The 15,392-nt window shown below is 44.5% G+C and overlaps 1 protein-coding gene across 3 annotated transcripts in view; it reads left to right on the forward strand.

Annotated features, from left to right (window-relative positions):
- Nucleotides 1-15,392, forward strand: part of LOC110535183 (nexilin) — a 32,251-nt gene that overhangs the window by 4,541 nt on the left and 12,318 nt on the right. For all 3 annotated transcript variants that reach the window (XM_021620238.2, XM_021620082.2, XM_021620159.2), the window contains exons 2-7: nucleotides 4,424-5,003; nucleotides 5,400-5,591; nucleotides 6,214-6,298; nucleotides 6,567-6,715; nucleotides 9,901-10,098; nucleotides 10,343-10,519. In XM_021620238.2, the coding sequence (XP_021475913.2) occupies nucleotides 4,470-5,003; nucleotides 5,400-5,591; nucleotides 6,214-6,298; nucleotides 6,567-6,715; nucleotides 9,901-10,098; nucleotides 10,343-10,519 (1,335 nt within the window). In that variant the 5' untranslated portion in view covers nucleotides 4,424-4,469. The remainder of the gene's footprint in view (nucleotides 1-4,423; nucleotides 5,004-5,399; nucleotides 5,592-6,213; nucleotides 6,299-6,566; nucleotides 6,716-9,900; nucleotides 10,099-10,342; nucleotides 10,520-15,392) is intronic.

A 15,392-nucleotide genomic window follows, 5' to 3' on the forward strand; every position in this document is an offset into this window, starting at 1 on the left:
GGCTGGTACTTAGTCTTATGTTTTGTCAAGGGTCTGTTGGGTGACATGTGGCTACCGACCCTCGCTCTGTCCAACCGCATACCACTCATCAGAAATAGCCATGAACACATGGTCTGGACACACAAGCGGGCTATACTTAGTGTCCTGGCCCTGCATAATGTGCTGTGGCTCAGCATACTGAGGGGAGGAGTTGGAGGACGAGCACCCCTTTCCTTCCCCAAACTGCAGCAGCCATGAGATGCCTGCCTCCCCAAACAGACACCCGCAAAACTCCAGCTGCTCTGCAAAAAAAATATGTATTTATCATGTGATATTCTGTAGGGTATCGATCAATCGCATGTATTTTATAGAGCTATTTTGCAGCAGTTATCACAAAGTGCTTCACAGTACACTTTGTTTGCTGTACAGTATAAATATATGTAGGGTACACTCTTAAGTTTGTCCCCATAGCGGAACCCTTTTTGGTGCTGGGTAGAACCCTTTCTAGAACCCTCTATGGATGGTTCTTCAAAGATCCCCCTGATATATAATGAATAAAAATATAAACTCAATATGCAACAATTTCAAAGAATTTACAGAGTTATAGTTCATAGAAGGAAATCAGTCAAATGAAATAAATTCATTAGGCCCTAGTCTATGGATTTTACATGACTTGGCAGGGTTGCAGCCATGGGTGGTCCTTGGAGGGCATAGGCCCACCCACTTGAAAGCCAGGCCCACCCACTGGGGAGTCAGGCCCAGCGAATCAGAATGAATTTTCACCAACAAAAGGGCTTTGTTGCAGACATAAATACTTGTGTTGTGTGGATTATTATTTGTTGATTCACCACACCTGTCAGGTGGATTGATTATTTTAGCTAAGGACAAATGCTCACTAACAGGGATGTAAACATATTTGTGCACAAAATTTGAGAGAAATAAGTGTGAAAATTTGTGCAAGTGTGTAACGCATGTCGAAATGGGTAGACCAAGGCGCAGCGTGATTTGGGTTCATCATAATTTATAGAATGTGAACCAGCAACAAAAATAATAAAGAGAAACAAACAAACAAACGTACAGCCTTGTAGGGCTCAAAAGCAACAATACAAAAACAAGATCCCACAAACAACAGGTGGGAAAAGGCTACCTAAATATGATCCCCAATCAGAGACAACGATAGATAGCTGCCTCTGATTGGGAACCATACCAGGCCAACATAGAAATCTAAAAACTAGACTACACAGAGAAATAATAATCTAGAACACCCCCCCAGTCACACCCTGACCTACTCCACCATAGAAAATAAAGGCTTTCTATGGTCAGGATGTGACAAAGTGGAACATTTCTGGGATTTTTTTTTTTTCAGCTCATGAAACATGGGCCAACACTTTACATGCTCTGTTTATATTTTTATTCAGTGTAGTTCTGCCTAGAACCCGATATGAAAGGTTCTGCTTATAACCGTCTACGAAGGGTCCTACCAATAACCATTTTATCATCTAAAGATTATTCCTAGAACTGCTATGAATGGTTCCCCCAGCTTTATTAGCCTTTAAAATGTTATTATTTATGACAATAGATGATATACGTCATAAGGACTTTCTTTGAGGGCCTAGTTATACCCTAACACAGTGGTGTTAGAGAAGATCCTGGTTGACAGGTCACATTAGGCCTGCAAATCACATTATGCTGGCTTGCAAAGTGACGTGTAATTCCTACTGGAATCCAGCCAGAGTTAGGATATCCAACAAGTGGAAATGTTAATCACCTGTAACTTGCATTCTGCATGACTACCAGGATAGGGAAGATTGAATACTGAGACTACCTCAATCATCTAAACTGGAAAAACCATCTCAGTAACCGGTCCAATAAATCAAATTACTAATAGATTGGATTATTTTTTACAAACTGTATCTTTTTTATCTTCCTGTAGCATAAAACGAATCAACCAATCAATGTACATGCAAAAGCACAGAGATTACCATAAAACAAACAATTCTGAAAATCTCCATGCACTTTAGCATCCTGGGAAATATTATAGTTGGTTTTATATAGAACCCTTCTTGCCTTCCAAAGAATCCTTCTTGCCTCCCAAAGAATCATCAAAGAACCCTGTATTCCAAAAACAGTTCTTAGAATGTTAAAGGTTCAAGGTAGAACCCTTTGCCTTACAAAAAACTCTTGTCTTCCAAAAAGGGTTTTTCAGATCAAAATGGTTGTTGGTAGAAACTTTTTGGAACCCTTTTTTAAAGAGTGTAGTGAAACAGATATTAAAAGTTACACACATGATTGAAGTCCATACATGTATAGGCTAGCCATTTACCACACCAGACTTCAGAAAGGGCACTACATAATGTTTACTGGTAAAATTGTTGTCCTAGCGCTGCATTCGGTATAGAGCATTCAATAAACTCAATCTGAAGTTCATCATTGGGAGAAATGTTTCACCATTATGTTGCCCGTCTTTGAGGAAAACCGAGGTGAATGAGACTACATTTTGCTAGCGTTTTTCTTTACAGTGTGTTTCATGATGGGGCAGAGGAGCCTCATAAACATTTTGAAGGGATATACAGTGCATTTGTAAAGTATTCAGACCTCTTGACTTTTTCCACATTTTGTTAAGTTACAGCCTTATTCTAAAATGGACTAAATAATTTCCCCCCTCATCAATCTACAAACAGTACCCCATAATGACAAAGCAAAAACAGGTTTTTAGAAATGTCTGCTAATTTATACAACATAAAAAAATGAAATATCACATAAGTATTCAGACCGTGGCGTTAAGTGTTGTGGTGGAGTAACGAAAAGATTCCCTGTGTCTGTGACGCCCGCCGTTTGGTGCAACACAGACCCGGTCCCAAGCATGGTGAAACTGAGAAGACACTGTCTGTCCTATTGAGTTTTGAAGCAGAGTATGAGGTGGCGGTGCTATCTAGTGGGGGAGCAGCCTTAGAAGTTGATGTTGCGGACAAAAATGATTCAAGGAATGAAAATGGTATAACTTGAGAAGGCAAGAACGTGATGTACATCTCATTCGAAAAGTGTATATAAAGCATTTAGAAAATAATACATTTACATAAGTATTTAGACCCTTTACTCAGTACTTTGTTGAATCATCTTTGGCAGCGATTACAGTATCGAGTCTTCTTGGGCTTGGCACACCTGTATTTGGGGAGTTTCTCCCATTCTTCTCCGCAGATCCTCTCAAGCTCTGCCAGGTTGGATGGGGAGCGTCGCTACACAGTTATTTTCAGGTCTCTCCAGAGATGTTCGATTGAGTTCAAGTCAGGGCTCTGGCTGGGCCACTCAAGGACATTCAGAGACTTGTCCCGAAGCCACTCCTGCGTTGTCTTGGTTGAGGTCCTGAGCGCTCTGGAGCAGGTTTTCATCAAGGATCCCTCTGTACTTTGCTCCGTTCAATCATGCCTCGATCCTGACTAGTCTCCCTGCCGCTGAAAAACATCGCCACAGCATGATGCTGCCACCACCCTGCTTCACCATAGTGATGGTGCCAGGTTTCCTCCAGATGTGACGCTTGGCATTCAGGCCAAAGATTTCAATCTTGGTTTCATCAGACCAGAGCATCTTGTTTCTCATGGTCTGAGAGTCCTTTAGGGGGCATTTGGCAAACTCCAAGCGGACTGTTATGTGCCTTTTACTGAGAAATGGCTTCCGTCTAGCCACTCTACCATAAAGGCCTGATTGGTGAAGTGCTGCAGAGATGGTTGTCCTTCTGGAAGGTTCTCCCATCTCCACAGAGGAACTCTAGAGCTCTGTCAGAGTGACCATTGGGTTCTTGGTCACCTCCCTGACCAAGACCCTTCTCCGCGGTTGCTCATTTTGGCCTGGTTGGCCAGCTCTAAGAAGAGTCTTAGTGGTTCCAAACTTCTTTCATTTAAGAATGATGGAGGACATTGTGTTCTTGGGGACCTTCAAAGCTGTAGAAATGTTTTGGTACCCTTCCCCAGATCTGTGCCTCGACACAATCCTGTCTCGAAGCTCTATGGACAATTCCTTCGACATGATGGCTTGGTTTATGATCTGACATGTACTGTCAACTGTGGGACCTTATACAGACAGGTGTGTGCCTTTCCATATAATGTCCAATCAATTGAATTGACCACAGGTGGACTCCAATCAAGTTGTAGAAACATCTCAAGGATGATCAATGGAAACAGGATGCACCTGAGCTCAATTTTGAGTGTCATAGCAAAGGGTCTGAATACTTATGTAAATAAGGTATTTATGTTTTTTTTTTCTCACTTTGTCATGATAGGGTATTATTGTGTGTAGATGAAGGATATGGCTGTAACTTAAAAAAATGTGGGAAAGGGGAAGGGGTCTGAATATGTTTAATAAATTATGAATAATACATGATTTGTGAAGAGAAAGATGTTTGTTGTTATTGTACCATACCATAATGGTGTTTTTATTTTTTTGACAGGTAACATTTGAAGAGGGCTCTGTTAATTTGTCAGCGTGGCGTGAACATGACTGAGGTAGCACAAAATATTGCTGATGTCGCACACGACATGACTGATGTGGCACATGATATGTGTGATGAAGCACACAAAATGAGTGATAAAGAGAACAACGACAACATGAACGAGTTGCATGGCCATGTGGCACACAAAGAGGATGATGTGGAACACGACAAGCATGATTTGGCACACAAAGACAATGAGGCATACAAAAATGACGATGTGTCCCATGACGAACATGATGAGGCACAAGAAAAGAATGAGGCGTACAGCGACAATGAGGAAGAAGTTCACACCGAAGAGGATGAGGTTCACACAGAGCCCGAGGAAGAGGAGGAGGAAGAAGATGAGGCACACGACAGGAATGATGTGGAGCACAAAGAAAATTATACAGTTAAGGACAAGGCAAGGCAAAGTTCAAGATCCAGGAAGGACAAGAACAATGTGGCACAAAATGGAGTGGCGCATGACATGAACGATGAGTCAGAGAAAGAAGAGAATGACCAGTCACAGAACGTATCTGAGGTGGCTCTGAAACAAAAGGTGAGGCAATCTGAAGTGTAGCACGTTGCTGAGTCAACCACACTAGGGCAGGGATGGGCAACTGGCCGGCTGCGGGACCCCTTTTGTGGATCAAATTTTGCTTAGGGCCCCCAAAAGGCTAGGGCCGGCTCTGACTACACGTGTGGGTAAGAATTTGGGTACGCAGACCTGCTAGCAACTGCGGCCCGTCATGATGAGTTCAGATTTTTTGTGACCCCCACCCCCATCAAAGTTGCCTATCCTTGTGTTAGGGATTGATGGCCTGTAGATCTTTCATAATGTTTCTGTAACGTTCAGCTAAATAATACTATTCAAAACGTCTCTTTTAGATCTGAGAACCACACTCCTATATATGAACCTTCGCAATTAATTTCTTGTATTTTCGTCTTACTCCAGAGACTTCTGCGCTCCAAAAAGCCGGTGGCCAGGAGCTACGTGCCCCAGATCGGTAAGGCTGACGTGAAGAACAAGTTTGAGGCCATGCAGAAGGCCAGGGAGGAGCGCAACAGTAGGAGGAGCCTAGAGGAGCACCAGAAAAGGAAGGAGCAGTACGTCAAGGAGAGAGAATACAACCGCAGGAAGCAACAGGTCGGAGGTCAAACACCGAGAGAGTTAACCCCAACTAACTGTGACCTGCATGGCATGGAGCACGAGCCTCAACAACAGCAGTGTGGGTGTACTGGAAAACTCATATCAGCATCATATCACTTTGCACAAAAAAATCTCAACGTTCTATTGAAATATCTTAACAATTGTGTTATAGATGTGCTTGGTTTGTGCTTATGTCAATTTAGGGCAAACTTATACCCAAAACATGGGGATAATTGAGAACATACTAAATACATGTTCTATTTTACGCATGTTGTCCTTTATTAAAAGCTGTATCACAGGACACATTACAGTAAAACAAGCAACGTCTGATACAAGGGTGGAACACCTTGATACTCAGGAGGAGGGAAGAAAACCCCCTGTACTGTAGTAGCTAACTCTTAGAGACTGGATGCCTAAGTGTTGATCTCCCCCTATGTCACAACCGCATGATCCAATCAGAGGCCTCCCTGTGGGTCACATGCTCGTGCTATTTTACCAGATTAGGGCCTTGAGTACTTTCTGGGCCCAGCATGGCCCCTGAGGTGGCTAGCGTGCAGAGCAGATGATCCCAGATAAACCGGTAACCTCTCAGCAACGCTCTCCCTCTGATCCACCACAGATAAAAGAACTACTTGCCTCCAGTGATGAGGAGGAGGAGGTGAAGCCGGCCAAGGTAGAGAAATCCTACGTCCCCAAGATCACAGGTAGGAAATGGGGGGTAGGTGGGCTGGGAGAGGGCTGAGGAGGAGGGTGCTGTCCTTATCCTCATCTCACCCATTGGGTTGTATTCATTAGGCAACAAATGGAAGGAAACAGACTGAAACAGGGTGAGACTACCTGGACCTAACCAATAATTAACGCTCATTATCATGTCCATTGCAAACTGTTATAAAACGTTGCGGGCCTAATGAACACGACCCTGGTGTTTGTACTGTGGTCTCATCATCAACATGTGGGGTCTACACTCTACAGGCAGTGTGAAGGGGAAGTTTGCCGAGATGGAGAAGCAGAGACAAGAGGAGGAGAGGAAGCGGATGGAGGAGGAGAGGAAGAAGCGCGCCGCCCAGGACATCATGGAGAAAGCGAAGATGCAGAAGGAGCTGGCCAAGAAAGCCGCAGAGGTAAGCTTGCGGGATTCCTTCGTTGGGCCATAGGTAAACTGTAATGTAGCCTATAAGGGAAGCGGTACATCAGGGCTGGATTGCTCAATCGCTGCCCCCGATGAGGGACTGGCCTCCACCTCTGTGTAATCAGTCAGGTAATCCTCAACTGCCACCTGGATGATGTATTTTAAGTGCCATTTGAAAGGCTAACAGTTGCTGCAAAGGACTTGAGTGGTGCTGCAATCCATTGCAGCTCTGAGAGCACATATCGTGTCTGATACAGTATATACTATCAGAGATACAGTACCGGTCAAAGGTTTTAGAATACCAACTCATTCAAGGGTTTTCTTCATTTTTACTATTTTCTACATTGTAGAATAATAGTGAAGACATCAAAGCTATTAAATAACACATATGGAATCATGTAGTAACCAAAAAGTGTTAAACAATTTTTATATTTTTTATATTTGAGATTCTTCAGAGTAGCCACCCTTTGCCTTGATGACAGCTTTGCACACTCTTGGCATTCTCTCAACCAGCTTTGTGAGGTAGTCACCTGGAATGCATTTAAATTAACAGGTGTGCCTTCTTAAAATAATGTATTTCCTTCTTAATGTGTTTGAGCCAATCAGTTGTGTTGTGACAAGGTAGGGGGGTATACAGAAGATAGCCCTATTTGGTAAAAGAGCAAGTCTATATTATGGCAAGAACAGCTCAAATAAGCAACAAGAAACGACAGTCCATCATTACTATCAAGTGCTATGATGAAACTGGCTCTCATGTGGACCGCCACAGGAATGGAAGACCCACAGTTACCTCTGCTGCAGAGGATAAGTTCATTAGAGTTACCAGCCTCAGAAATTGCAGCCCAAGTAAATGCTTCACAGAGTTCAAGTAACAGACACATCTCAACATCAGCTGTTCAGAGGAGACTGTGTGAATCAGACCTTCATGGTCGAAATGCTGCAAAGAAATCACTACTAAAGGACACCAATAAGAAATGACATGCTTGGGCCAAGAAACACGAGCAATGGACATCAGACCAATGGAAATGTGTCCTTTGGTCTGGAGTCCAAATTTGATATTTTTGGTTCCAACCGCGGTATCTTTGTGAGACACGGTGTGGGTGAATGGATAATCTCCACATGTGTATTTCCCAACGTGAAGCATGGAGGAGGAGGTGTTATGGTGTGGGGGTGCTTTGCTGGTGACACTGTCTGTGATTTAACCAGCATGGCTACCACAGCATTCTGCAGAGATGCGCCCTCCCATCTGGTTTGGCTTAGTGGGACTATCATTTGTTTTTCAACAGGACAATGACCCAACACACCTCCAGGCTGTGTAAGGGCTTTTTGACCAAGAAGGAGAGTGATGGAGTGCTGCATCAGATGACCTGGCCTCCACAATTACCCAAACTCTACCAAATTGAGATGGTTTGGGATGAGTCGGACCGCAGATTGACGGAAAAACAGCCAACAAGTTCTCAGCATTTGTGGGAACTCCTTCAAGACTGTTGGAAAAGCATTCCAGGTGAAGCTGGTTGAGAGAATGCCAAGTGCGTGCAAAGCTGTCATCAAGGCAACGGGGGGCTATTTGATGAATTTCAAATATAAAATATATTTTGATTTCTTTAACACATTTGTAGTTTTGATGTCTTCACTATTATTCTACAATGTAGAAATTGTCAAAATAAAGAAAACCCTTGAACGAGTAGGTGTTCTAAAACTTTTAATACGTAGTGTATATCATATAAATCTTCAGATGTGTCATCACACAGCCTTCTTCAGATACAGGCCTTAGAATGTGCCATAAACTGAAATAGGCTGGCTGCTTAAGAAGCATTTAGCGCTGTGCATTAACGCATTAAATGTTTAAAGCATTAAAGCATCCAGCGCTGTGCATTAAAGCTAGGCTAGTCTCTGCCACGGGTGAGTGAAGCCTGGAAGCCGAGTCTAATGCTAGGCTAGCTGTAGTTGTAGCCATGCCAAACTAGATTGAAGCCAGTTCTTCATTACCAAATCGAGGTTGACCTAGATACAACAAGGTACTGGATGGTTGCAAGTAATAACACATTTTTTGCCATTTCAAATTTGTTCAAATTTATAGTGCAAATTTCAAGTATACAACAGAAAACATTCATGTTATTCTTTCAAATTCAATTGAAATACACCTGCTAATACACCTGTGGCACCTGCTAACCTTTGCGTGCCATTTCAGGATCACTCTAATGAATATGTTAATGACCTTGTACTAGATAGGGAATTACATAGTACTTAGTACTACTAGACTAATTCTAATGTAATTAAATTAAAGGAAGAGTGGTACTGAATGTACTTTCTATCTTGGCACAGGGCAATTACAGAGATGTTCCAATATAGTTACTCTGACAAAGCCTATTGAAAGGGTTTATTTTTTGTGGAAATACGTTTGGTTTGGCTGTGGATGGACAGGCTGCATGGATATTGTCTGTTCATATTCAGTGCTTACTGTTCACACAGTGTTGTTATTAGTTCTACTCCACTGAATTGGAGTCATTTGTCTCTTGAACATGATGAAAGCTGGATAAACCCATCTCTTCATTGTCTCCTTTCACTGCAACCTACTGCATGTACCTATACTGTAAAAGTTAGTGAAAACTTGGGGAATTCTTCCTGGTTTATTGAGCCTGGGAGGTAGCTTCAATCGGAGCCAGTACTGACTGAGTGGGATAGAAACAACTGGGCTAATGAGTTCTACTGCTGCTGCTTGAGCCACAGACACTGCCGGGTATAGACAGCATGTGACTGGTAAATGTTTCCCACACCACTGACTGTCTAAATTAGCCCCTGCTTCCTAGCTAGCTGACCGAATTAGACTCTCCTATCTTAGGGCTGATGTTCACTGACAGGTCTACTGAAAATGTTGGCCATTACCAAAAGAACGTTCTCCTTCAAGGCCTATCTTCTGTGTGTGTGTGTGTGTGTGTTTGTGGGGATTTTCTTTTTTAGTTGAGAGGTATCAACTATAATTTCATAATGTATAACATAGGTTTAGTCCATTACTTGAATAAACACGACCACTTCAGCATTTGTAAAGTTCACAGACCAGGAAATGGTTTGTTTTGTTGATGTTTTATGTGCTAAATTAAGTACTGTCTTGTCTTATCGTATCTTATGTTATTGTAATTTACTCTTCTAACAATGGCTTTTGTCCATTTATGTCAGGAGGGAGATGACACCATCCTGGTCCGTGTGGTGCCGGCAAAGCTGTCACGACCTCCAGGCAGGATCAAGATGAACTTTGAGGACCTGGAAAAGAACCGCGAGGAAGAGCAGAAGAAGAGGACAGAGGAGGAGAAGAAGAAGCGCTACAACGAGAACAGGCTCTCCTTCCGCGAGGCCAAGCGGAGCTCGGTCGTCCAGGTGAGCTGAGGAGAACCTCTCCCATAGGCTTCGGCAGGACTGGCAGCATAGCTGTTTCTAGAAATCCAATATTTCAGGAAAGCCATAATATCTGTGTCGATATTTCATGGTAGTCTAGGTGTAGATTGAGCATAGGTGTTTCTGGGAAAATCTAATATTTCATGAAAGCTATTATATTCTGTCTGTGTCAATACTTCATGTGGATATCATGGTCTCTGATGTAGACTGATTGTGTCAATACCAGGATGAGGACGAGGAACAGCCCACAGAGAAGGAGCAGGTGACTCCTGGGAAGCTAAAAATGACGTTTGAGGAGGCTGAGAAGGAGAGGCAGGAATGCCTGAGAAAGCAGGCAGAGAGGGAGGCTAAACGTCGTCTGCAGGACGAGAAGAAAGCCTTTGAGGAGGCCAAGCTGGAAATGGTGACTGATCTTATAAAATATCTTATTCACTTATTATCACATCACATTTCAATATCCTGTGCTTTCCTTGTGAGAGCCGAGATACAGTATTTCAGTGCTAGATCAACCTTGGAGGTAAATTAGCAGTGGCATTCCGTGTCAACCCTGCACATTCCCTTCGCAAACCCTTCCATTCAGTGCTTTCCTCTTGTGCTTTTGAAGTTGACTTGTGCTGTCTTTGATAATACTTTTAAAAAATTTATCTGTCAGAGCTTGAATGTTGTTGTGTAATGGAAATTCAGCAAAAAAAGAAACGTCACCTTTTCTGGAGCCTGTGTTTCAAAGATAATTCGTAAATATCCAAATAACTACGCATATCTTCATTGTAAAGGGTTTAAACACTGTTTCTCATGCTTGTTCAATGAACCATAAACAATTAATGAACATGCACCAGTGGAATGGTCGTTAAGACACTAACAGCTTACAGGTAGGCGCCTAAGACAGAGTTATAGGGAGACAGGACAGACAGCTGATCGTCCTCACAGTGGCAGACTACGTGTAACAACACCTGCACAGGATCTGTACATCTGAACATCACACCTGCGGGACAGGTACAGGATGGCAATAACAACTGCCGAGTTACACCAGGAACGCATAATCCCTCAATCAGTGCTCAGAATGTCCGCAACAGGCTGAGAGAGGCTGGACTGAGGGCTTGTAGGCCTGTTGTATGGCAGGTCCTCACCAGACATCACCGGCAACAATATCACCTATGGACACAAACCCACCATCGTTGGACCAGACAAGACTGGCAAAAAGTGCTCTTCAATGGTGAGTCGCGGTTTTGTCTCATCAGGGGTGATGGTCGGATTTGCATTTATCGTCAAAGGAATGAGCGTTACACCGAGGCCTGTACTCTGAACGGGGTCGATTTCCAAGATGTCGTAGCAGTTCAGATGTCTTTGTCTTGTCCCATGTATATAGATTTTATTTTACCTTTATTTAACTAGGCAAGTCAGTTAATAACACATTCTTATTTCAATGACAGCCTAGGAACAGTGGGTTAACTGCCTTGCTCAGGGGCAGAATGACAGATTTGTACCTTGTCAGCTCGGGGATTCAATCTTGGAACCTTTCGGTTACTAGTCCAACGCTCTAACCACTAGGCTACGCTGCCGCCCCATATATTTTTCCTTCGTATATATTTGGAGGTGGAGGGTCCGTCATGGTCGAATCCAAGATGGCATAGCAGTTCAGACGTCTTTGTCTTTGTGTTGTCGTGTCCCGTGTCTATATATATCTTTCCGTCATATATATTTCGTAGATATTTTTTATATTTTTAACCTCGATTTCAACATACTCTCCTGCAACCCGTCTCACCCAATGTGGTATGGATCTGCTATTTTCTATACTTTAGAACCGGAGCCCCTAACAGAAGCTAGCCAGCTAACTAGCTATTAGCTAGTATTCAGTTAGCCACTGCTAGTGGTCATCAGCTAACCAAAGCCCTGTCAACTCCTGCCAGTCTGCACAGCGCGATTCAACCCAGAGCATACTGGACTGCTTTTTCTCCACATCTTCGGATTCCTATCGCAAGCTCTGATCCTTTTGACCTGGATCATCGCAGCTAACTAACTGCTGTCTGAGTGGCTACCCCTGGCTAACGTCTCTGTCCCAAAGCAATCACCAGTTAGCCTGGAACTAGCCTTGTGCTAGGCCCATCTCCCTGCAAGCTGAAGAGGTCCTTCAGCCACTCCTTGGGCTACAATACCTATTTTGCCAATTAGCCTGGGCCCCTTTTACTGCTGACACGGAGCCCCGCCGATCCATCACAACTGGTCTACCGACATAATCCGCTCGATGGGGTTTCAACAGGCTCCTCCATCGAGACGTCCCCTGAAGGCCCATCCGCTAGCTTGCTAGCCGCGGCCCGCTAGCTATCTAGAGCATATCAGACTGTTAGCTGAAGAAGTCCATCAGCCACTCCTTGGGCTACAATACCTATTTTGCCATTTGGCCTGGACCCTTTTACTGCCTACACGAAGCCCTGCCGATCCATCACGACTGGAATTTCATCAGCATATTGATTGCGCAACCAGGGGTGGAAAGACCTTGGATCATTGTTACTCCAACTTCCGCGACGCATATAAGGCCCTGCCCCGCCCCCCTTTCGGAAAAGCTGACCACGACTCCATTTTGTTGATCCCTGCCTACAGACAGAAACTAAAACAAGAGGCTCCCACGCTGAGGTCTGTCCAACGCTGGTCCGACCAAGCTGACTCCACACTCCAAGACTGCTTCCATCACGTGGACTGGGACATGTTTCGTATTGCGTCAGACAACAACATTGACGAATACGCTGATTCGGTGTGCGAGTTCATTAGAACGTGCGTTGAAGATGTCGTTCCCATAGCAACGATTAAAACATTCCCTAACCAGAAACCGTGGATTGATGGCAGCATTCGCGTGAAACTGAAAGCGCGAACCACTGCTTTTAATCAGGGCAAGGTGTCTGGTAACATGACCGAATACAAACAGTGCAGCTATTCCCTCCGCAAGGCTATCAAACAAGCTAAGCGTCAGTACAGAGACAAAGTAGAATCTCAATTCAACGGCTCAGACACAAGAGGCATGTGGCAGGGTCTACAGTCAATCACGGACTACAGGAAGAAATCCAGCCCAGTCACGGACCAGGATGTCCTGCTCCCAGGCAGACTAAATAACTTTTTTGCCCGCTTTGAGGACAATACAGTGCCACTGACACGGCCTGCAACGAAAACATGCGGTCTCTCCTTCACTGCAGCCGAGGTGAGTAAGACATTTAAACGTGTTAACCCTCGCAAGGCTGCAGGCCCAGACGGCATCCCCAGCCGCGCCCTCAGAGCATGCGCAGACCAGCTGGCCGGTGTGTTTACGGACATATTCAATCAATCCCTATACCAGTCTGCTGTTCCCACATGCTTCAAGAGGGCCACCATTGTTCCTGTTCCCAAGAAAGCTAAGGTAACTGAGCTAAACGACTACCGTCAGCACTCACTTCCGTCATCACGAAGTGCTTTGAGAGACTAGTCAAGGACCATATCACCTCCACCCTACCGCCCCCATATCACTTCCACCCTGCCGCCCCCAGGTGGTGAGGGTAGGCAACAACATCTCCTCCCCGCTGATCCTCAACACTGGGGCCCCACAAGGGTGCGTTCTGAGCCCTCTCCTGTACTCCCTGTTCACCCACGACTGCGTGGCCACGCACGCCTCCAACTCAATCATCAAGTTTGCGGACGACACAACAGCGGTAGGCTTGATTACCAACAACGACGAGACGGCCTACAGGGAGGAGGTGAGGGCCCTCGGAGTGTGGTGTCAGGAAAATAACCTCACACTCAACGTCAACAAAACTAAGGAGATGATTGTGGACTTCAGGAAACAGCAGAGGGAACACCCCCCTATCCACATCGATGGAACAGTAGTGGAGAGGGTAGCAAGTTTTAAGTTCCTCGGCATACACATCACAGACAAACTGAATTGGTCCACTCACACAGACAGCATTGTGAAGAAGGCGCAGCAGCGCCTCTTCAACGTCAGGAGGCTGAAGAAATTCGGCTTGTCACCAAAAGCACTCACAAACTTCTACAGATGCACAATCGAGAGCATCCTGGCGGGCTGTATCACCGCCTGGTACGGCAACTGCTCCGCCCTCAACCGTAAGGCTCTCCAGAGGGTAGTGAGGTCTGCACAACGCATCACCGGGGGCAAACTACCTGCCCTCCAGGACACCTACACCACCCGATGTCACAGGAAGGCCATAAAGATCATCAAGGACATCAACCACCCGAGCCACTGCCTGTTCACCCCGCTATCATCCAGAAGGCGAGGTCAGTACAGGTGCATCAAAGCTGGGACCGAGAGACTGAAAAACAGCTTCTATCTCAAGGCCATCAGACTGTTAAACAGCCACCACTAACATTGAGTGGCTGCTGCCAACACACTGACACTGACTCAACTCCAGCCACTTTAATAATGGGAATTGATGGGAAATGATGTAAATATATCACTAGCCACTTTAAACAATGCTACCTTATATAATGTTACTTACCCTACATTATTCATCTCATATGCATACGTATGTATACACTGTACTCTATATCATCGACTGTATCCTTATGTAATACATGTATCACTAGCCACTTTAACTATGCCACTTTGTTTACATACTCATCTCATATGTATATACTGTACTCGATACCATCTACTGTATCTTGCCTATGCTGCTCTGTACCATCACTCATTCATATATGTACATATTCTTTATCCCCTTACACTGTGTACAAGGCAGTAGTTTTGGAATTGTTAGTTAGATTACTTGTTGGTTATTACTGCATTGTCGGAACTAGAAGCACAAGCATTTCGCTACACTCGCATTAACATCTGCTAACCATGTGTATGTGACAAATAAAATTTGATTTGATTTGATTTGGTCTGCCGACGTAACCGTCCGAGGGGGCTACAACAGACTTTTCCGTTTTGACGTCCCCATAAAGCCCTTCTGCTAGCCTGCTAGCCCTGGCTCGCTAGCTGTCTGAATCGCCGTGTCTCCAGCTCACCTAGCTACCCACTGGTCCCTATGATCACTCGGCTATGCATGCCACTCCCTAATGTCAATATGCCATGTCCATTTCTGTTTTAGTTGGTGATCATTGTCTTATTTCACTGTAGAGCCTCCAGCCCTTTTGTTTCACCTCCCACACGTGCGGTGACCTCACCTGGTTTAATTGATGTCTCTAAAGACAAAACCTCTCTCATCGTCACTCAATGCCTAGGTTTACCTCCACTGTATTCACATCCTACCATACCCTTGTCTGTACACTATGCCTTGAATCTATTCTTCCTCGCCCAG

Source organism: Oncorhynchus mykiss, chromosome 1, assembly GCF_013265735.2.
Source record: "Oncorhynchus mykiss isolate Arlee chromosome 1, USDA_OmykA_1.1, whole genome shotgun sequence".
NCBI classification, from domain to species: domain Eukaryota; kingdom Metazoa; phylum Chordata; class Actinopteri; order Salmoniformes; family Salmonidae; genus Oncorhynchus; species Oncorhynchus mykiss.